Raw genomic sequence first — 23,700 nt, forward strand, 5'->3', positions numbered from 1 at the left:
ATACCGGCTGGATCCTCGTTCGACCGTCAGTTTCTCGTCCGAACTCGCGGAATCGACACCGCGAGCAGCACAAACACTTGCAGCTGTCAAAGATCGCGATCACCTGAGCCGGGAAAGAAGTTTGCGCGAAGGCGAATAAGAGATCCGTCCGTTCGGACTCGTGCTCTGCGCTCGCGTTTTCCTCCGCACCCTGGAAGAGGGATAACCTTTAGGGAGGGCTGGCCGCGCTACGGGGTCGTTCAGAGGCACCTTCTTCGTGGAACTGTCCTAGGTCGGGTTAGGTCCTGGGGGATTGCCATGGCCACCTACGCGGCGTACAGACACGTCGAGCTCGACAATGTCGGATACGGGAAGAAAAGGTAACAATATGTGAAACAGGAGAGAGAAAGACAGAGCGGGAGCGTACCGCACTGCGGACTTCCCATGGGCGACATTTCCGGTTGAACTGCGCGTTGAATTACTCTTTCATTTTTTGCCCTTTTCTTTTAAATAAGTACTTGCTTCGCCGCGGCTCATTTTCCATAAATTTCAAGTTTTATCGAGTATTCGGGAACGTGAGGAATGCCGAGGGAACCAATCAATAGCTTGTCTTGCGTTTGACTTAGGGTAGGTGCACTCAACACATGACCGGTCGCTAGACAGACGGAGTCTACTTATTTCTGCATATGTGTTGTGTGAAGTAATAGTTTCCATTTTTTATGCGTGGCTATTATTTTCTATTATTATAGTTATACAGGCAAAATGTGAAACAATAAACTTGATATTTCCGCAATTTATTAATAATTGTAACATTATTTATTTATTTATAAAATTTAATTGAGATCGTAACAATTATGCCATCTAGACAATTATAATAACGAAGGGTTGAAAGTTCTTCAAGGTACGCGTACTGAAAGGGCAATAAAGATTTCTCAACGTGTTTCCTCCCCCTTTCTTCTCTCGCTTGCATAAGATTTAGAGCCTTAGTTGAGCTTTGTTAATTACGAGAAGCGTAGAATGGACGTTGTGCATGGTGGGCAAAATGCAGGTGTTGTTCCCAAGCGCAAGGTGAGGGGCAGTTAAACCGATTATTTATAAGCTCGTGGAAACGCGAAGCTAGCGGAACGTGCGGTTGTTCCGTCCGCCAATCGTGACAGGCTTGATCGATTTACATTCAGCCAGTAGTCGTCGCCAGCGATGCGAGCGAGATGCTGCGCCCCGCTGAAAAGAGATTCGTTGACATTGCAAGTAGTAAGACGTGGCTACAGGATGGCTCGCGAATTAAGTTATTACTTAAAGTCGAATCGATCGTGAAGGCTCACCTAGGTAGTCTTTTCCTCTGCCGATCGTCATTTGTGGAGCAAACTGTATCCCGTGAACAATTTTAATTATCGTACTAGTTACACAGTTACAGAAACATAGATGTCTCAATCGTCTCGTTACAAGCAGATTCAAACGTTAATTAATGATCGACTTTACCTTGGTATTACTAACGCGATAAGCGTTATCAGGATACGTCTCTCGTGAAACGTCATTTCCTTCGAAGGATGCTGATAACGAAACGAATACAAGGCAACATGCGGTTGCAGATAGTAATGGGGAAAAACGAGATACTGCTTCCAGATTTCTTTTTCTACGAATTTCTATTGACAAAAGAATATGCAAGAGATATCTCTTTAAGTGTTCCACGTTTATTTACGTCATATAGGTTTAATGACATTTTAAATCTGCGTTCTCATCATTTTCTCAATGTATGTGCGTAACCGTGTGACCCAGAAACATAATGTGGAAAAGTCTGAATTTTCTAAGAATTTTAATGCTTTTTTAACTTAGTATCTCTTCGTGATTAAAGCGACAAAATTATGTCTGCACTACCATTAGTTGAAAGATATATCGAGAGGAGGTAATAAAAAGGGATCAGTAGCGGCTAGATTTAGAAAGCGTGACTGCTCCGTGCCTTATCAAGCGTGTTGTGTGTATACGCACCGCGAGAAGGATGGCAATCTCTGCCTTATTTCTCAGCCTTTTTTAATAACTACCTGTGCGAAAATTAATCGACCGCGATGAATCTCGAGCGATTCTCCTCGCCGCGAACTGAGTATTTCGCTGTAATTTGAGAATATAGATACTATAATAACGAAAAATATAACAACCTACAATTTTTATCAAAACAAGCTACAATAACGTTTTGTAATTAGAACGTCACAATTAATAAATTAAATGTGGTTTACAGTGTTTTTCTTATTTCCACGATCGAGGAGAAGTTCGTGGCTGAAACTAATATCTTAGGTTATGATAAATTACATGTTTCTCGATACGCGGACGGGTTAATCCACCGACGTGGCGCATAATTGACTACAGATTCCCCAGTACTAATTGACGAGAGCAGCTCCTCGTGGGTGTCCATTGACCCTGCGGTTGCAACGCACGTAAGTTAGTTTGAAGGAGAATCCTCGCGAATGTAAGTAGAGAACGCGCCGGCCGAAAGATTTATGCAATTGAGCTTCGTTAAAATCCTGGTCAACGCCCTCGCGTAATTGACGTGTTATCCTGCGCATGAGCGATGATAATTACGTGGATGTCACCGCTCCGCGCTTAATTATCGTCCGTCATGATTTTTTTCGTGTTCTCGCTCGGTGCGGCGGAACGAGCGTGCGCGATCTCCTTGAAAAATACGAAGATTTCCGTCCCCGTTCGCGTTAGTTATTAATCCCGCAAAGTCTCTCGGCGGTATTTGCTGCTTTGTATTTGTTCCGCGACGAAAAACCACGAATGTCGCGGAATTCACGACTCGCGAGTCAGGTTAATAGTGACTTCGTGCCGGGTGTTGAATTAATTGCGGCTCTCTGATCGGCGTGCAAGATTAGACGACGAGACTTTATACCGGGTTAATGGCTTGGTGTATTCTGAATGGGAATTCCGTGGTATCGCGCTGCCATTCAAACGTATTGTCTGTTCGTGCAAAACACGTATTTGTAGATTACGATAAACGTATAGATGTAGTTAGATCGCTAGCTAATTAATGATAGTCGAAAATTAAGTTTTTGGTCATGAAAAAATAAATAATAAAAACCTATTTGTGTCCATATATGGCTTCAAAGAAATTTGAACTCGTAAGAATCTGCATTTTAATTTAACTATAAAAATATTGAATACCAAAACATCATACAAACGGTAATCGATATAATGTCTTAAAAAGAAGGTATTGCTGAGGGTTCGGAGGAAGCTGCGCCATAAAATAACGGTAACCTCGAATTCAATTTTACTAAAGGCTTTAATGCGCGCGGGTCTGCAGAGGTCAAAGCGCGAACGAGTAATGAGATCTCAAAGTGCGCGTCTGAATACCGATTTCTCTCAATAACAGCGAATTACGTTCTTGCGCGTGCACCTGCGTTCGATTCAAGCTCAAGTGATACTTATTACGAACATGCAATATCATCTCGATCGCGATCGATTGCTATCGGCCGGTCAGAAGGGATGAGCATTGGTGCGTGTTTTGTGCCATCGAGATGCTCCCGTTACAATGCTTTCTCTATGGAAGCTCAATACAGTGGCGGCTTTGTTCCTCGAGTGATAAACAGAGTGATCCCTGGCACGATCATGGAGTTTCTTTGTAACCTGTTCGACGCATACGTGGGATACTTGAAAAATTGCTAATCGAGGTCTGTCCCGTCACGTAGTGTTAAGTAGCACGCATCTCACAATCCTGAAGTAGAAGAAAATTTTCCGCCGACCCCTGGGTCTTTAAATGGCTCCGTTTTGCATTTAAATCCTTGGCTTGGAATTTCCATGGCGCGGCAAAAGAATTTCATCCTATTTCAGAATGCAAAGTGAGATGACGGCGCAACTTTGACCTATATAAAGTCGTTAGCGAGTCGAGACAAAAGCCAGGAATAAAACCGTCGGTGCTATTTCAAGATTAAATAAACCACTTTAACTCGTAAGGATTTAGCGTAATTGTGTAATAATTAAAAACTGGGATAGCTCGTGTCCTCATTCTGGGAAAAGGATTATTTCGTTACTTTACCTAGTAACGGAGAGAAGTGTGCGGTCGCGTGTGATCGTTGCGTGTGTGGTCGGAAAAAGCCTTGCGACGTCGACAAAGCATTAGTGCAATTAATCCGGCAATTCACATCGTTTAGGGCGACCCAGGAACCAAACGGGGAACCAATGTCAATTTCATTGGAGTGGATGCCTTAAACGGGGCGGGGTCTAATTCATGTAATTATCAATCAGCTATTAGGCTGCTTAACGAACCCTTCTCTAACGAGGGTAATGAGCCGCGACGCTGATTGTCGTGTGGGTTGAACCGCGCACTTTTTGATCGCATCCTCCACCTATCTTCTATCTTACGTCTACCTTTATTCCGTAGTTACTAGGATTACTAGTATAATTAATTCAATCGACCAGTAAACGATTTATAATACTTCGGAGTATACAAATTATAGCACTGAAAGGAATTGATATGAATTGCTATGTTCTCTATTACTAGATTATTTAGAATCGCTAAATTATTTATCGTTTGAAAGCTTAGAGAACCCGGAATTCTCAGCAAGTTTTATCAGGATTCGAAAAGTTTATCGAAATTGAGTCTCTGGAGGTATTTTGCTTGGAAATTTGAACGAAAATAAATATCTGGAAAATCAAGGTGTTCTCAGGAAATCTTTCTAAGATTCGAACATTTTGTTGTTGCTTTTAGATAAATTAAAATACATAAATAAATTTAAGCATTTACCACAATCTCGAGTTCAATGTAAGAAAGATTATCATAATCGCGCTCGTTAATTCGGAAAATCTCTGATTGAAACGTAATCGCGTGCGCGATCGCATTATTAGCAGTTTCGAGCAACGTTCGCGAGCGTTCGCCGTAGCGAAAAGCGACAAACGACTTCTCGAATGACAACACTTAAAGTTCACCTCTGCGATCGCGACGACTCTCGCACGCGATCCTCTCTTCAATTTCCTCCGCCTGTAAAACGAACCGTTTCTCATATGCATTTCGAATATATGCATGTATAATGGAAGAAGTATCGCATTACGACGACGTCTGGCCAACCCTTTATCGACGCGACGCTCTTTATCGAAGGATAGGGTTACTCCCCCGCGTCGCGGAAGGATGACATTTGCCACCTTCGCGGACATGAGCTCGTTGGGGCTTCGCGAAAAAGTGAAAGGGACTTCATGAGACGCTAGAAGCCCCAATGATAAAGCTCGTCTCCTCTTTAACTCCTTTTAACAATTTTTCTTGAAATTACGTTAATATGTTAAATATGAATGTTCGTATAATAATATAAATTAAATTTAAAGATTACTAAAATATCAGTACCTTTTTTAAATTATTTTGAAAAGATGCTTCAGAATATCGTAAGGTTGTTTAGATTTAATTATTTAACAACTTGAGGTATATTTTTAATTTATACTATTGCTATTACATATCCACGTCTGCAACGAATTTTATTTAAGTTCCTATTTTTACATTATGACTGTTTTTACGTTATGCTTGCAATATTTTATCGCCGATGATACCAATTTCTCTGCCTCGTTGCAAAAATATTATCTTATCACCGTGAGGCGATTATCGTCGATCACGTCAATTACGGCGAGTACGTAAAATGTTACAATCGGCGCGAAAAGTATTGGTGCGCTGTTTTAGATTGTAAACATCCATTCGATATCCTTGTGTTGAATACTTGTGAAAACTTTCTAGCGGTTCAGTCAAAGGCGGAACTCGGAGATAAACATTAATGTAAATTGCGCCGTGTCGTGATAAACGTAACGTGATCATTCGCGTCGATTAAAGTCTCGGGGAACCGATGCAAGCTGTTAGAGCCGATAACAGAGAGGGAGAAAGAGGGAAGAGAAGACGAGACATCGCGGACTCTAATCCCGTTCGTAACATGGTAAGTGATTTGATCATAGCTACTTGTCACGAACGACAAAGTGCCTGAAATGTCTCGACTTGCTATCGCCGGCTGACACCGCCTGATTGTCCTATTAAGTATCTAGTTTATTATTAGTGTAGTGATGGCAACACTCTCTTCTTTTACAATTTCTTATCTATACATTTAATACATATGTAGAACAGATTATATGAAAATTAATATTCCGACGTTTACAAAATTTGCAAAGCATTGATTTACTTGGATAATATAAATTGCTCCGTTTGACAAACCTGTGTTTTAAGCGTAAGCGTTCTTTTCGAATGTGTTGAAAGATTAGGTGTTCATACTATCCACAACTACGCTTTTGTTTTACTCGGCGTCTTTATTCAGAGCATTGACTTCGCTTATGCATACATTACAGTCCATTCTCGTGATAGATCGACCGCGATAGGGTATGCCGTGAATACGTCAGGGTACTCGGATTGCCATCTTCGTGGACGATCACACCTGATATTACGTGGCGTATATGTATATACACAAGCGGGTATATGCTACGCCTATCATATCACGTTTCTTAAGTTATGCTATCACGATTTCTAGATAAGACATTTTCAATTATACGATTTTCACGCGAGCCTCGTTATTTCGATTCACATGAAGATTGAAATGTTTATGCAGGATACTCTGTAGAACCTTTGATAGGATACTTTCGCATACTTACGAAACGCATATAAAATCGACTATAAATGTCAAGCGGAGAATGTAGGAATCCTTTTGAAAAATAAATCGAGAGGAGATTCCCAATAATGGATACAGATTTAGATCCTGAGAGATGCTCTAATAATTTCTAATTCTATACATATATTCGCATCTATTCGCATTCTGTGGCGTCTTCTATTAGGGTAATGGAAGACGATTTAAAGACAAACGATGTCGAATTTCGATAGCTGTAGTTCGGCAAATAATAGTTTATAACTATTATCTGCTCGTTAAATTCCGAGTATCGGGAGAGTACCAAGATAGTACCGGATGAGTCTCTCGGGAGACGTATAGGGGAGAATGGATCGGCGATTTCTCCAGAATCGAGAATTAAGACGATCGTTTATTACGCTCGATAGGCAGAGGCGTAATTGGCCAATTAGTTAATTTCTCATCAAGTCGATCCGCTGGCTCGATCGACGAGCGTCCACGATTCATTACGTAAAGTCTTCAAGTCCGGTGGAGCCAGACGGCGAGTTCTTCCTTATTTAGTCCGTCGATCGCCTAAACGTCATTATCGTAACCAGTCGAATCTATTTACGTGTCTCTCGAGCGTAATCGTAGCGATTGGCCACGTAATCTCTCACAGCTCGATCAGCTATATTGTATACTTGCATCGCGAAGGCAGATCGTTGGCCTAATCGGGCGCGATTAGGCCGAGGAAGCAATCGAGCTTTCAGTTAGATTTGCGTCATTCGTAATTGCCATTTGTCAAGTGGCGCAATATATTGATTGGATTCTAACACTACTAATATTTAAATCTCAATTGCTATTTAGTTGTTAAACTGTCAAAAATAGTGAAAATGTGAAGGAGTATTGAGAATTGACCATTAACAAAAACGGGAATATCTCATGAATGTTTCTTGTCAAAATTTGAAACAAAATTTCCGTAATAAAAGAGTCGCGATATAAGCTTACAATTAACTTTATCTGCGATTAAAGTTCGAGTAACTATACTTTAATAAAATTTTGAAAATTTCGGAAGAAATATGAATATTATTCTGTACTGGAAGATATTCATTTGTATCGAAATATTGTTTAGCAACATTTTACATCTCGGTGTGATATTTCCATTATCAATTATTCGCGTCACTTATTATTAATAGGCTGCTAAATGCGACTCGACAAAAATATCGTATATTCACATTGCTCAACAAGTATTGCAGGTGGAAAAGTATCCCGCGGGAGAATTATCAAAGATCGATCTAACGATCGCTTTTAATCTACTAACCGATGGTTAGTACCCTTTTATGCCTCGTAGATCGTGATCCACGTGGATTCTATCAACCGTAGGAATTTATTCGCTTCCGATAAGTGATGCGCGGCTGTCGGTCGCGATTGCGATCGGCGGTAATTGGGATTAATGAACTGCCCTAAGCGCGAATGTTTCGCAATAAATATATATATATATATATATATTGTTGATTTAAGACTAGCCGTGGCGTTTTTATCGGGACGATAAATTGCCGCGGCTATCAAGTTTGGCAACTTTGCGAACAAGCATCGAGCAGCGCGCGGCGTACGGCAAATTAGTCATGAATTTCGACTTGGCCGCGTTCCAATATTTCAATGCAGTTTTCTGCATTTTTATGACGATATGAAAGTCGACTTAACTACTCTTACATTGACGTCAGAAGTGACGAGATTTTCCCGGCAAACCTATGGTCCGATAAGAATTCGAATATGGAAATACGTTTAAAACTTAATTATCTGGAAACTAAAAAATACGTATAAAAGAAAGTATAAACATTCTATTGAGGAAGTAAAAGTTATATTGATATTTTAAATACAACTTTTTCAGTAACAAATTATATTAAATTATAAATCTCTCTTCTTCCTCTCTCTTTCATTGCTTTATCTAGCACAGATACGTATCTAAATATAGCTATTTTTAGTAGTTTTTCTTATCATATCGCGAGATACAAGTGGCATCATTACATAAAATATGGTCATTGGGCCGCGAAACGTCTGATTATCTCGACGCGATCAGTCGATTAGCGCGACTGGGGAGGGAGATGAATCACTCCCGACAACTCTCCAATTTGCATTTCTCGATCTCTCACGGAACTCGAGGAAGAACGGAGTGATCAAGGTGCATTGATACCGGCGCGACGGTATCCGCCATTTCACACGTGCCCGTTTACGGGTGACAGCTGTAATTATCGTATTTACTCGCATTGTTCTGCAACGCGTCGAGCACGACGACGGTTTATATAACGGTTATTCGCGTAATTTCGCGGGCCGACAATCAAGAGACCGCATAATACAATCGCCAGCTTCCAGACTAGCGGATCGTTTCTTCCTTCCGTCGACGAAGGAATTACGAATTAACCAAACCGAACTTTATTCTGAAGCCTTAAATTAAATTGCCATTGCAATTAAAAGTAAGTTGAAAAAAAGATTCAATTTTTACATTATTGGTATAAAATTCTGAATTTCAAATATATAGGTAATTTCATTATACAATATATTTAATTAGTATTCATAGAACAACATCAGCGTCTCTTTGTATTTCATTTTTTCTTGATTTTACATGCTTATAAACGATGTGATAATGCTGGAGAAAGTAATATTTGATTAACAATCGTGGGACAAAAACGCGTACAATGCTTCAGCACAAATTTTACTCGCATCACGCGTTTTTACGACGATGAATGACAGGAATAATAATATGAACGCACGATACACGATAAGGACGGGCAGCATGGCGGCGGTATTAATATTCACTCCGAATGCAAATCTCTTAAACGAATCTCATGGATATTCATTATTCGGGTTTACTTCGCCGTGTCTATGCACCACTTCTCGTTTCGTAGCGCGATTGAAACCCGATGCGTCAGCTTCTCTCCTATTCCACAACCCACGCGGACATGCGTTATAATGCATGTGCGTATTAACAACGCAATATGTGCGTACTAATAACATATTAACTGCTAAATGGAACTCTATACTTTTTCTAAAATATTGCATCGAATATATTTGTGCATCCCTCCTCCCTTTCGATTATACAATTCAGAAAATAAGAAAAGAATGATTATTATTTTAGTTTTTTCAAAAAGATGCACGATTTTGGTCTTCAAAATGTTCTATCACGTCACCCTTTTAAAAAATTGGAGATTAAAGTTATAAAAAAAAAACTGTTTTATGGAATTAAACTTTTCCAACACACATGCCATAAGTAGAATCATACAGGAAAATATGCCTGTTTTATAACTTTTATCTCAAATTTCTTAAACCTCTGTACAGGGTAAAGCATTCCAGAACTGTCTTTAGCATAAGAAAAAAAACAACGGAAAGTGACTGTCCTCTTTCTTAGGTTTGAGAGGAAGTTACTTTGTGTTAAATCGCGACGCATATGAAAATCAGACGCATCTGAATCGAACGACGCGACGCAGCATTGCGTCGATAAGTTGATCGTGAAACGCGCAAAAAAAGACAGAGAAAAGCACTACCGTGTCACGGACGCGACTGTCGTTTGAATATTCAGTGAACTCCCACGGGGCGAATAATCGTGCCATCGTTCGCAGGTACCGCCCGCCAATTATCTCATCGGTTGCATTGTGTTGCGAGAGAGGAAATGTAAGGAGCCGTCCCGAGCTCTCCGTGCATCGTGCGCGACTTGTCCGAGTTCTTGCTCGTATCTGTGTAAATCGAAGATTCAAGGGGGGCCAGAGCCGGTTAAATGTTTCCTTTCGTGCGTAGTTTTTTGTCGAAATTCAGTTTGGAGTGAACGGTCTACCTCTTGAAATAATTATTATAAATCTAAATCTACTTAGAATTAAATGAAGTCTTAAAGCGTTTCATTATTCACTTGTATATTTGCTTACTCGAACGAATAGAAGAATAAATATCACTTAAAAATCGCGGCGATCACAAAGCGTTTGAAGATGTATTTTATTCAAGCTGTGCTTCTCCATGATCTCTTTTATGTCTTTCAAAAGCAAAGCCTGGACGATTGACGCGAGGAGTAGGTGTCTCAGAGCATGACAACTTATGATCTTGTCCCGCGATCCAAGGAAGTATTAGAGACTAGAGACAGCTAAGCGCATAAACGGCGAATTGACTCAGCTACACTCGACGCAACGGCGCCTTGTTCATGCGGGAAAAAGACACGGACAAGCTCAAAGTGCGTTGCTGCAGTTGCTGCACAATACGGACAAGTGAAAACGTTACATTGTGCGCCAGTTACAGCGAAAGAGTTGACATTTCGCGCGCCGGTTTGTCATAATTAAGGCAGGGAAACAATGACCATTGTCCGAATATGCGATAAAAATTCACCTGGCACGATGTATCGGCACAATACCTAGCGCCTTATTATCGACATCCTCCTTTCGGACCTCACATGGCGTTGCCAGGAGCCAGGTACTCGGGCGTGACCTTCTCTAGCTGTTCTTCTCTCCCTTCAGAGACGAATCCTAATCTGGTTACTTTATCTCCGTGAAAAATTGAGCAATCTCAGAGTCGCTGGACTCGAACGTGATGTAAACAAAACGGTCGCAGTCTCTCTCAGTCGGAAAAAGCATGATTATAAAATGATTGAAAAATTATTTATCACGTGAACATATTTTTTGAATACGTGTTATTATCTATATATTGTTCGCGTGCTAAGCAAGAAATTGTAGGAAACGTCAATACAATTTATTCTACGGTATCTGTGAGAAAAATATAAAGAAGTCGGTGGTGATCGATATTATATTATATGGTATGATATTCGGCCAAGGTAAAAAGTCAGATAAGGCACGCCGTTAACCTGGAAACGAATTATTATTACACTATCCTAAATTCGGTTTTCCTTGTTGGGACAAATGTTCGCGTGCCCGTCGATTTTGAATCGATTCGCTTCCTCTTTCTGCTTATTCTTTCTTTTGCGCGGAATTATGCCGTGACAGGTCGATGTCAAGTACAAGGGACGTCGTGCTGGATGGTACGACCCCATCGCCTTGGTATTCGCCGAAATACTTTCACCGTGCCATCCACCGCGAACTCCCACGAGATTAATCGATGTTTGCCATGACGCCGAGAAACAAGATCGTTGCGCCTTTATCTTTTGCCTGACGCTATTTTAATCTTCGGCGTATTTTAGCACGACGAAGCTCGCGAGATACTATTTGCATGAGAAAAATGTTCTTTTCTTTGTAATATGTTTCTTTCTTATTTCTTATGTAATCCAAAAATATTTTTTAAAACCTCGAGTTTTTATAAATAATTTTTGACAATTTTAGAATCGATTGTATCTAGATCGTGAATCGTATTGAATCATTGAAGATTTACCATTGAAGATTTACCATTAAATATTAACGTTAATATTATGCAATCTTTTATCATTACAGAAATTATTTTTTACCTACGACTGTCTAAAGGATGCGGCAGAATATTCACGAACGGCCGAGTTCTCACATGTATCTGCGTAACTACTAAGTACTTGGAGCACAAAATGAATTGACGGCTGTCCCTTAACGGCTGACTCACCGTAAGATGCGTGAAAAATGACAATGAGCCATGTGAATATGTAATTGATGAGAACAACACCGTAGTTTTCCACAAAAGCCGTCGCTGCCTCACAGAAGCGTTAATTCCGCTCATTGTAGCGCTAGGCAAAGTGGATAATGGTGGTGCCGCGACCTTATTTCCTAGGATGCGTCGATTAACCGACGCGGATATACCTCGAGAAGCATACGCGCAAATATACGTCAGTTCCGATGTACTCGCGTTGTCGGTCAGGCCCCATGAATGTTATAATCAGCGTACATCGCGCCTTGATGATAGGCCTCGGCACCATTTATCCTCGGGGCCCCGATAGTAGCCCCGTCGTCGGTCCCGTCATTCAATTGTCCGATAATCTAATAGAAAAGCCAGCGGTTAACGACCCTCTCTCCCCCTTTTCTCTCTCTCTCTCTCTCTCTCTCTCTTTCTTTTTCTATTCCTCTACGTGAGAAAAATGATCTACAAGCGTGATACCGTAAACCTATTTTCAGTCGCAAAATTGCGCCTCGTAAAAAGCGCGTGAGGCGCATAGCGGAACATTGTCCATAACCGCGTTCCTCCTCTCCCTTCCCCCCCATCTGGCTCGATGGCACGGCGTTTTCTTCGGGATGCAGTTGGTGCACGCAACGCTGGCAAATCACCGTCTCGGATTAGTTGCGTTTCTCGACAAGTCGAATCATCCACTTTAATTGGTTGCGCTCGGAGAAACCTTCGGCGAACTTGAAAACGTATGGAGCAGTTTAGGATTATTGTCCGATCGTTTGATCCCTTAAGTGAATTAACACACGCGAGCTGTAAGAAGATGACTTTTGCAAAATTCCAAAGGTTAATTTGAGAAATTGGTACATACATTATTATATAATGACGGATGGAACGGAAAAATATTAAATGTTCGTTCGAACTTGCATAAGCGCTGTAAACGATTCTGTTCTTGCATGACTTTGATCTTATAACCGTAACGTTATTATACCTCTTATTTTCTCGATTTTAAATAGCGAGACTTCTCGACAATCCAGTCTTGCACTCAGCCTTTCGACACGCGTTTTCTTCATCGCGTTCTTCGTCGCGATAATCCAGGAAGTAGCTCGCGTTACCACGCAAAAATTCATCGATTTTCCTTGGCTCTTTGGAGAGCAAGTCGCCGCGCACACGACGTCTTGCTACTTATATCATGCTGAGCAACCATAAGCACGTCTTGCGACTAAAGAAGCAAGAAAAAAGAAACGTAAACCACCGTCGGTTTTGAGATGCAGCGCCGATCGTTTGCGGCGCCTTGCTGAACGCGAAGCAGGTTGATGGCCCAATTAACGCGAGTTTTTTAGTGCTCGCGTTAATAGGTAGACGCGCAGAGGCGTCATACACACGTCATGCCGGCATATTTCCCGGCGCACCCATCCTGTCCCCTACAGGACAATCGCCGCTTCCTACGGGTCCGATTGATTATCCTTGTTACTCGTGCTCGCGTCTCGTCTCGCGGCTACCTTTCGCGAGAGACGTGGGCACCGCGCCCGACGTTTATTGACATGATCGCGGCGCCGAGATACAATGGAACACGAGGCGTGAGATATAGGAAAATAAAAATTTGCGGACAACTAATAATCGAGCCTTTATTATTAACTTACAGTCCTATACTGAACCGGACTCGATAACGTTTATACTGTTTTGCGGTGGCCTCCTGATGGGTGCATTCCTCAAGTATTCGAATCGATGCATAATTGCAAGCGAACTAAATTTTTCACCAATTTCTCCAAATAGAACTTCTTTGATCTGTATTAAATCCGCTGATTAGATATTGAGGAGGAAATACTCGAACTTTGTTCATAAGTGAGAAATAATTTAGTTTGTGGCAAATAATTGGAAGAATCAAAATGTTGCCTGACACAAGGCTACTGTTGATTCACTTATCAACAAAGTTCTATTTTTTACAATTGATATTTAATTTTATATTAGCTGTAATCACTATACGTAAAACCGACGAGAAGATCTGTAACCTGTGAAACCTCGATTGAGCGCTTAAAAAGAAACAAAGTGGGAGATTGCAAATAAATGCTCAATAATCTGCGTGTTCAATGAAGATGTATCCTGCATTAGTGATGCAGCAATAAACTAACAGAAGATTTCACAAAATCTAGTCGCGCGCGCAGCTCCCCGACATTTCTATCAACTTCTCGCTGATATGCAATCATCCGAGATGTAATAACGCGGAAACGTCCATTCATCATCGTGATAGTGCAACGCGCGAGATGCAACGCCGCGCAATGAAGGCCGTGCGTCATTAATTAAACCGGAACGTCATTTCCTTGATCGCGAATTAACGATTTCTTACTATTATCCGTTAATTCGAGACGAGCGAAACGTACGATTATTTATTCTGCAATATCATTTTGTAAATTTGCTTATTACACCGAGAAATGTTATATACATAAAATATACAAGTATCCGGAAAAGAAATTTTGAAATTAAATTAATACAGGTTTCAGTCTTGTTGGATATCCAAGAAATTGATATATGTATGTTCCGAGAAATTCAAACAAAGTTTGCAAAATAATTACAATATTTAATCCAGTTGATACCTAAAGTGATGACGTTTCTTCGTTGTGACGGTAGAGTCTTTCGTTTAACTTATTTGATCCCAGGCTTCCGTCGTTAATTCTATAAAACAAGGGCAATCCTTCTCGGAGCTGGGACGTATTCTTTGACCGACTGAAAAAACGGGGACGCGCACGGGGCACGCGCCGTTCCCTAAGTGATATTGCGCCTCTAATTGTGAACCGCCCGCTCTGTTCCCCCCGTCTCTGAAGCAATTGGAGAGAAAAAGGAAGCGCTTCATATTCCTAATTACTTTACCAATTCACCCTGGTTTCTTTTTTACCCCTTTCTCTTTAGCTTGTACGCACGCGACAATGCGCGCGTGCCGCACGCACCGCGCCTCGTTAAGCGGAAATCAGCGCGGATTTGTACCCGTAAATTGCATCGTCTGCGTTCTCCATCTTCGTTCGTTCGTCGGCACATTAGCTTATCGAGATTGGAGCTCGGGATATCGTACTTGTCCGATTCGATTTCACCGTTGTCGATTTCACCATTGTCAGCGTCTACCGCATGTAGTTCACCTTGGTCTTGAAGAAACGATTGCGAGAAACGTTATCTGAGAGTATCGGTGAACATATGTATCTAAAAATATATTTATTATAGTTATACGTATCTAATTGTAAGAAATTTGAAAAATGTGCTGTAAAGAAAAAAGGAGGAAAGTTTCTTTCTGAACTTAATCCATGTGTGTATAAAACAAACATATTTATCCAAATACTACCTTTTAATTTTTGAATCTCGATTCTTTAATCTCTCCTCGATCTTTCTGCTTATCGTTTCGTCTTTCGTTTTTAGGGTGTTGAAACCGCCCGGTGGCGGCAGCAGCGATATATTCGGCGCGGCCCCGGAAGAGACGAGCCCGCGGCGCATCAAGGCCCACAATCAGTCCCAGTTGGGCTCGGCCCTCTTCGGCGACATCAACGGCACCGACCGCACCGACAACGCGAATGCTGCCGTGTCGCCGCGCAGCAACAAGCCCGGTAATGATTCATACAAACGCCTGTTTGGCCCCCCTGATGCCCCACCCACCCCAAACGCGAGAAATCACATGCGCAGCCATATTCCCCTCAGCGGGGGATCGTCGATCTCGTCGTTATCGTCAGCGACATCGCCTGCGAAGAGCACGGCCAGCAGCAACTCCATGTCGCGCATCATAGCCAACGGCTATGCCAGCAACGGCAGCAACTCTTCCAATGATATGACAGGTAAGGGTCCGTGGCGAACGAGGAAGCGGTAGCAAAGTCTGTCCCGGGGTGGGCAACAGTGGTCTGTCCACTTTCTCTCGATATAACCTGGTTATATATCGGTACCGATATCTAATTAGTAATTCGATGATACTGCAAGCTATTTAATATTTAAATTACTACATCTCTTCTATGACATTGTTTTTCCAGTAACTTTAATTTATGAAATTTCTTGTGAATTATTTACTTTGGAATATTAAAAGAAAGTCCAACATTCGATAATGTTATAGCTTTATAGATAAAGATGATTGATCGTCATTGGAAAATGTGCAGATATGTCGCCCCGGGACTCTTTAAACTGTTTCCACATTCAGGTGATGTTCCTTTCTATAAAACGTGCCCGAATAACAAGGGACGACGATCCTGATCTAAGTTGAAATATGTGTGTGTCGCAGGCTCTTGGCGTAAAAATCGCTTTCCGTTCTGATTATCACGCTCTTGTCACGACGGGATGTAACTTTCTCATCGGGAACGTATTCGGTCTCGTAGGAATTCACGCTCGTTAAAAGTACACGCGCAGGCAAACTTTGCATTTTTAAAACAATTTTCCTATCTTTCGCGCAGAGTAAAGAGAGACCAAAGATATTCCGTTATTTCGATTACGCTAGACGCGAATGCTTCATGTTAAAAGTTAAAACATACGATATTTGATCAATCGATAGCGCAGCGTTCCGATGTTATCTTTTGCTATTCGTGAAATCATGCCTAATGAGATCAACGGCGAAAGTCCTTCGGTCGGACGCTAAATCGATATGCTCTTTTTGCACAAACCGAGTTATCGCCGAGTCGGCTTTCGGCCCGTCGATGCGGAGCTAGCGAGACACCAAGGATTCTAAATGAATATCACTGTCTAATATATACCCCCATTTTTTTTTTAAATATATGTCACTTTCCTTGAACTGTTCGCAAGCAGCTTTTAGGAGAAACAAAAGATTTCGTAAGTGTGTAACGAGACATTCAAGTAGATGACACACGACACTACCACACTTTCTAGTTTGATCATAATTAAACGCGGAAAATCGCTCGGGAAAATAATTTCTCTCGTAACGCGACGAACAAAACGATAGAAACTCTCATCGCGAAAAATTTACCGTCGCGGTGAAAGAAATAAACGTTTGGTTTGCCGTTATTTTCTTAGAGAATTTGCATCATGTATCTTTAACATCATCACGTTATTTTAGGGCCTGCCACGAAAGTAGGAACACATATTTTGAGTTAGACATGCCATATTATCGCTTAGGCCTTCGTACCGTACATTCTGCTAGTAACGTTACATCTCGCTTTACGTCAAATTATTATTTATATTGGTTCCCACACACGATTCGCTCACTTGTGATGAACTCATAGTAAACGACATTGAGGAGCAGCAAATTATGGTGGAAATGGGAAATTTATGCTCGACCTGAGTAGTAATTTTTAAAATATTACTTTGTCGACGCGCAATCCTGTCTCTACAGATATTAAATGAATAGATCTGGTAAACTAAGAATGCACTGTGGTTTATAAAATTTATCATCGAGCAAAACTTTGAGAGGCAGTTTTTCAAAAGAATTCTTTGCAAAAAAAATATTTCGATGTCGTTTGCGAGATGTCATTCACGAATTTCCGCGGATGAGGTGCACCAATTCAAAACTCGATCGTAATACATTTATTTGCAATAACTTTCAATGCGTTTAACAAGCACGCACAGCCGCGAGACATTTTTCCACGATAACACCGGCATATTAATAATCGGAAAGATTCGATCTCGACGGTATATGTGTCGTCGCAGAAATAAAAAATATTATAGCGAAATTTTTCTTCCTTTTTTATAATCGGCATAACACGCGTGCGACTTGTTTTGCTTTCTCACGATACCACTACTGTTTCTGTATTTGTACTGTTGTAAATATTTCATTCCTCCTTTCTTCACAACTTGAGCACAACACACACCGTTTCCATTTTGCTTTTATCTTAATTTTTAACGTACGGACGAATTCAAGATATCGAAGACGCCCTTTGACGAACAGATGTCGAATCATTAAATTGAGAGCTTGATTTCACAAACATAAATCTAAAAGACATAATATTTTTATATATATAGAAAATAAATTATTATTTCGCTTAGGTAACAGTGTAAAAGTATAAAAAGACGTATTTGCAACGTAGAAATATGCAAGATTTGTTTAGAGTTTCGATAATTTTCTCGAGGAGGGAGAACGTTAGTACGATATCTGCGATCCGTCCGTACGAATTGCCGCGTATTAACACAAGTTGGTTGGGTTACGGTTGTGGGTTTTGCGACGATGTTACGGTGCATGGGGTGAAACGGTGAAATGGCTCTGTGGGTTCTTGCGCACGTCGCTTCGCGCGCACGTGGCGGTGAAAACGTGGGCGAACCGCACCCCCGTCGGCGCGTCCCTTCGGCTTCGGCAGGAGGATTGCCGGCGCGCAACCCGGTCACCGGAGATGGAATCGAGGTGACGCCCGTGAGGCGCATCCCACGAATGTATCGAGGTAACGTTCACTAATTATCCGATTCTGATTCTTCGAATATTCCTTAATCCCTTTCTCAGGACACGCGTCTTGATTTTCCTGCTCCCTGTCAAAGTAAATTCTTAGCGCCGATGTGACAGATCGAGATTTAATTATTTTGTATCTCGATTTATCTGACTAACAAAAATATATAGACTAAGTAAATTTAAGTAAAAATGTGAATTGCAAATCTAATTCGCCAAATAATTTTATATATCTGTATGATTTTTTAATTGGCAAGCAAGTGACATTGTTGACTCTCACTTTTTTAATTCTTTCAATCTTTTAAGCGATTCTTGTGAAAGGTATTTCAGAATTAATATATTTTAATATATTTTAATGTAAAATATAAGTTAGATTTAATTAAGTTTCTATAAGTATTATAAAAATTTTATATATATACATATAATTTATTTAGAACTATAGTTAATTAAAAGCTGAATGAAATTGCTATTTAGTCTTTCTATCTTTTCAATCTTTCAAGTTGCCTTATTAAGAGATACTTATCTAATCAAGCCAGTTTTCCAAACGCGAATATTTGAATGGAGGAAAATTAGTTACCATCAGAAGAATTGCGTTTTGGAACGCGGATTCATAATTGAATATATCCGCTAATAAATTCGTGCTAATTGTAAGTGTAAGAATGTAAATGCCTCGTTATCTTGTAGCACGCGCAGCTCGTGAATCGCGCTAAATAACAAAATGTAATTACAAAATGTAATAACCGTACGAACATAAATATTTATACGAAGAGAATTTAATTAAACCGCATGCTCTCGTATTTTTTCGCGAGCGTTCAAGGAGGTCTCGAACGTAATCTTGCAAGATTGAAACGAGAGCTCTGATGTTGCAAACACATCCACGATAGGTAAAAGGACTCTGGTTCGTGGAAACGTCCTCTCGCGAACGAGATCCCGAACGTAGCGAATTGTTTATCGAGCGGCGTGGAATTACGAGCGTGCGGTGTACCGTTATACGTCTTTCGCGTTGTTTAATCGCGAGACGGCGTTTAATACGGTAATAGGGTCCGTCTATCGTCGCCGGGAAATACGTTTAGTGGACTGTCGCCGCACAAATTGAAATCCACGGAGAGGTACCGATACCGTGCTATTTACGTTTCGAGTGCGTCCGCGTGACGTGTATCGTTCATTGAACTTGAAAGTTCGACGTGCGTCACTTTGCCAAGTGATAAGACAATCGACGAGACTTTTGAACAATTAATAATTATTTATTGCAAAATTAAAAGTTAGTGGTATCATCTTGTAAAAAGAATATAAAAACGGTAAAAGATAATGACATTAACGAATTCATATTCGCGTTATTCGTGCTCGTGTCCATTTCCCATTTCATTCTTGTACTACAAATTTGGATTCATTCGAATTCATTGAAGACTCGCTTAAAAATTGCTCGGAAAAAATTGTCAGACGACATTTAAATATAATCGACGAGTATTGAGCGAGTTTTCATTCGTCGCCTCGTGTCCCGGAATTTACGGGACGCTACGGTAAGTTCATGCGATCATACTAGAGCGTAATAAATAAGTAACTTATCGTATATATCATTTTTCTATTGTGTCTTCTCGTAGTTTATTGCAGGTGTTAATCCGGTTCGTAGACGATATACGAATTTGTTGCTCGATGGTTTTACGACTGATTGAACTGTGTGCTTAATTGCCTGTGAAATTGAGCAACTCCTATCTCTCTCCTTGGTCCCTCGAGATAAGCTCTGAACTGGTGCGACAACCACGGTTGTACGTAACCAAACTAGTTGAAGAATGACGTTCCAAGATGTATTACTTGAGGGACTATATTCTTCTAGTAGTGTGCGTGTGAATGTGTACGAGACGGCAGCATGTGTGGGTTTCGGTCAGAATTTTGGAATCTGCCAACGTCTTCTGTCAGACGCGTAGGAACTTATCGATAAAATCGATTAATAAATTACGTGCCCGACGTAACTTATTATCTCTCTCTCTCTCTCTCTCTTGCCGATTCCCTTACGCAAGATTTGCTCCGAAAGGGAAATCGCCTTTAATTAAAGTATTGAGAGTTCCTACGCTCTGAATCATTTGCATGCCAGAAATTTGCGTGTTCGACGATGTAGAAATGAAACATAGCTCGTGGCTATTCAATTTTTCATACCTCAGATCTGTCTTTACGAATAGAAAAATCTTTATGTAACGTGCATTACCCGAGATAGCACGATTGTTTTTTGTTTTTTTTTTATAAAACTCGTTTACATAAGTGCCTCTATTCCCTTTAAATAACGCAGTGCAATTTATTTCTCAGAAAAATTTGAAAACCATTGATTAATAATTATTAGTGGACAAAAACATGCAACATCTATTTGTGAAATTGTGGAAATTGTTATAGATGACTAGATCTGTCTTGAAAACAGTGACGTGTCTTATCTCGGGGATAAAAACACCTCTTAGTAAAGCCTCGATAATTAGTACCAAATTTTTTATCTCAGCTAGCAGAATTTAGACGTCGATTAACTTTAAACAACCTTCAGTGGCCAAATTTTAGAAAGACAAACAATCGAGCCATGGCGATTAAAGTCAATCGCCGTCGTATTAGTAGTTAACTCCCAACTCAGTCATCGAGCGAGAAGGTCGCGGTACCAGAAAAAAATATTGGAAGACCAAATAGTCTGGATATTAGAATCAATCGAGCTTCTTTTACGACGATTCCACTAACGAATAAAACAAACCGTTTCCGCAGATGGCAACCCGGTAACCGGAATCGGCTACGCGTCCGAGGCACAGAAGAACGGACCGGCCATGCAGAACGGAATAGCCAGCTCGAATTCCAGCAGCAGCGGTGAGAAGTCGCACGACACATCGCCGGCAACGGCGAAGCCGCCGACGCGCACCCGCGTTCCACCTGGTGGCTATTCATCCGGACTCTGGTAAAGGGCGACGTCGCCATCGGGGTCGTCGCGTCTCCCTCCCCTCTCCGGAGGAGGACACCCCGATTAATTCTCACGGCCCTGTACTCTTAACCCATTAAAGCCCGCAATCCACCTAGAGCCTTCTAATCGTCGTCCGTAGAGCGTTCCGAGCGGAAGTCTATTTTGCCACCGTATACCTGCAACGACGGATAATATCTTTTCTATGATTTTTCTAGAGATAACGTACCGAGAGGCGAGATAATAAATCGTGGGCTTTAGTGGATTAACGCTACACGTCATTCTCTTTCGCTTTGTACTAATTCAAATATAAAGAAATACACAGAAAGGAGTAAGAATAAACGTCTTTAGGCCTCTTGATTCTCGGATGATGAATAACTCTTTTGGCCTTCGGAGAGAACAGCCGTTATCAAATTAAAATTGATTTCGGATGTAATACGTGCTGATAATAAATCGCTTTTTTCAAACAAAGATATTCAGCGATGTCCGTTGTTTATTGTCAGGGCCGAAGGGGTTCAACAACAGAATGGACGAAAGTAATAATAAAATCGTGGATCCCCCAAATATTCCGCAACACAGAAACGAGTAGTGAGTCGCGTTCGATCAATAACGATAAAGACCGTGTGTTTAAATTTATCGAGATTAGAGACATTCTTGAGTTCACTCTGGATTTCAATCGTAATTTTATTTCACATAAGATTAATTACGTCGAATGAGAAATAAAATTAGAAAATAAAGACAGAAATGTCTCCAGATATTTAAGCATCTGCAGATTTCTTCAGCAAAGACGGGAGCGCGCGCAAGGGTGAACAGATCCCGGGTTCTTCGAGCATAAATTACCAATCCTTCAATTAGCAACTTTAGCACAGGCTTTATCGCGTAACTGTATAAAGGTAGTTAAAGCGATCATCGCGCGTAAAGTGTACTCTTTCGCGGCTGGAACGTTGCGCCGGTCGGCGAACGATTCGCGAGTCGTAAATCACTTCGCTAGGAAGCGTGATTTCCTATCGGCAACGATTTACATATAATGAATCATATGAACAAGCGGGGAAGAGCACGTAGCTCTCTTGATGGAAGCGAAAGCATTTGTTTTAGAATAAAAAAAGCATACGGTAAGGAAATATCTCTGCAGATATACTCGTATGGGCCGTAGAGACTCGCGATCCAACAGTCTAGGATAAACGATAAACCTGAAGGAAAAAAAGTTCGCATCTTGAAATGCTTGTTGATAAACGCTTCTTCGCCGTCTTTGCTGTATTAATCAATAAACCAATCTTAGAAGTATGATATAAAAAGTTTATTATGCATTTTCTGTGCAGCGTTTTATGATATTCGATTCGTTGATATTTGTCAACTTAAGAGCTCCGATATTTTCGTCCATATTTTTCGAAGTGCTTGGCTTCGATAAGTAGGTTGCTCGTTTTATTCATGCGACCCGAGTGATCTGTTTCGTTACTGTCGACCAATTGCGGCATTTTGCTCGTTCCAGTGTTGCACGTCAATCCGTTTAATTGAAGAATCCGCTCTCACCTCGAGGTGAAGGGCAATAATACGTATATTCACGTACACGCGTACAAAAGCGTACCAAGATTGTAAGACCTACGATCTTTAGTATACCGAGTATACAACGCGGCGTTGATTAGGAGCGAGAACAGAAAAAAAATCATTGCACCAATCAATCCTGCCAAGCGTCGAAGAGATATATCGATTTAAAAAAAAACGTCAGAATAACACGTAATTAATAGAACAATTAACACTTTGAATGGAGTAACCGTTGATTCGTGGTACTGTTGAAAAAAGAAGGGGGATGAAGAATTCAAGTCACGAACGACTGGAACGTGAGAGGAATGGACTGAAAAGTAGCAGCGCGTTTGACAATGAAATTCAAACGAGATGGTGACCTCGGAATTGTACATTAGAAGTAGGCATGTGTTATTTCGAGAAATAAAAGTGTATCATGTATAACCCATTAAAACCAAGTTTCAAGTGCTTTCTTCTTAATCTCTCCGTGCCTTCTCAATCGCATGATTTATCGTTGCGCGAACGATTGAAGAGAGACCGAACTCCGTTTTTGCTCGCGAGAGACTATCCGCGGGGACGTTTTGACAGTGAAACGAACGGAGAAAATGCGACGATACGCTGGTAACAGTGGTAACGTAAACGCGGGGTCCGTCGCGTCGCCGTCGGGTCTCTCGAAAGTCAAAAACCAAGTTTCGTCGTCGAACGACATTCTCGATTTATCCGCGAAGCTATTATTATTTATCTATTTATCGGTATTGTATACTTATCTTCTTTTCGACGGGCGACCGGTACCGGGCTCGCGCCCGACAAGTCGAGAGACC

General features: G+C 41.0%; 1 protein-coding gene across 1 annotated transcript; it reads left to right on the forward strand.

Moving 5' to 3' along the window:
* Jupiter (microtubule-associated protein Jupiter) lies at window positions 1-23,347 on the forward strand. The gene is made up of 5 exons (XM_071706848.1): window positions 1-359; window positions 15,489-15,898; window positions 16,851-16,874; window positions 18,353-18,433; window positions 21,172-23,347. Exons 1-5 carry the CDS (start codon window positions 298-300, stop codon window positions 21,360-21,362), a joined length of 768 nt encoding a protein of 255 aa, XP_071562949.1. The 5' UTR covers window positions 1-297; the 3' UTR covers window positions 21,363-23,347.
* The last annotated feature ends 353 nt before the right edge of the window (window positions 23,348-23,700 follow it).

This window comes from Temnothorax nylanderi, unplaced genomic scaffold (genome assembly GCF_030848795.1).
Source record: "Temnothorax nylanderi isolate EJ_2023f unplaced genomic scaffold, tnyl_v1.0 TNYL_tig0054_pilon, whole genome shotgun sequence".
NCBI classification, from domain to species: domain Eukaryota; kingdom Metazoa; phylum Arthropoda; class Insecta; order Hymenoptera; family Formicidae; genus Temnothorax; species Temnothorax nylanderi.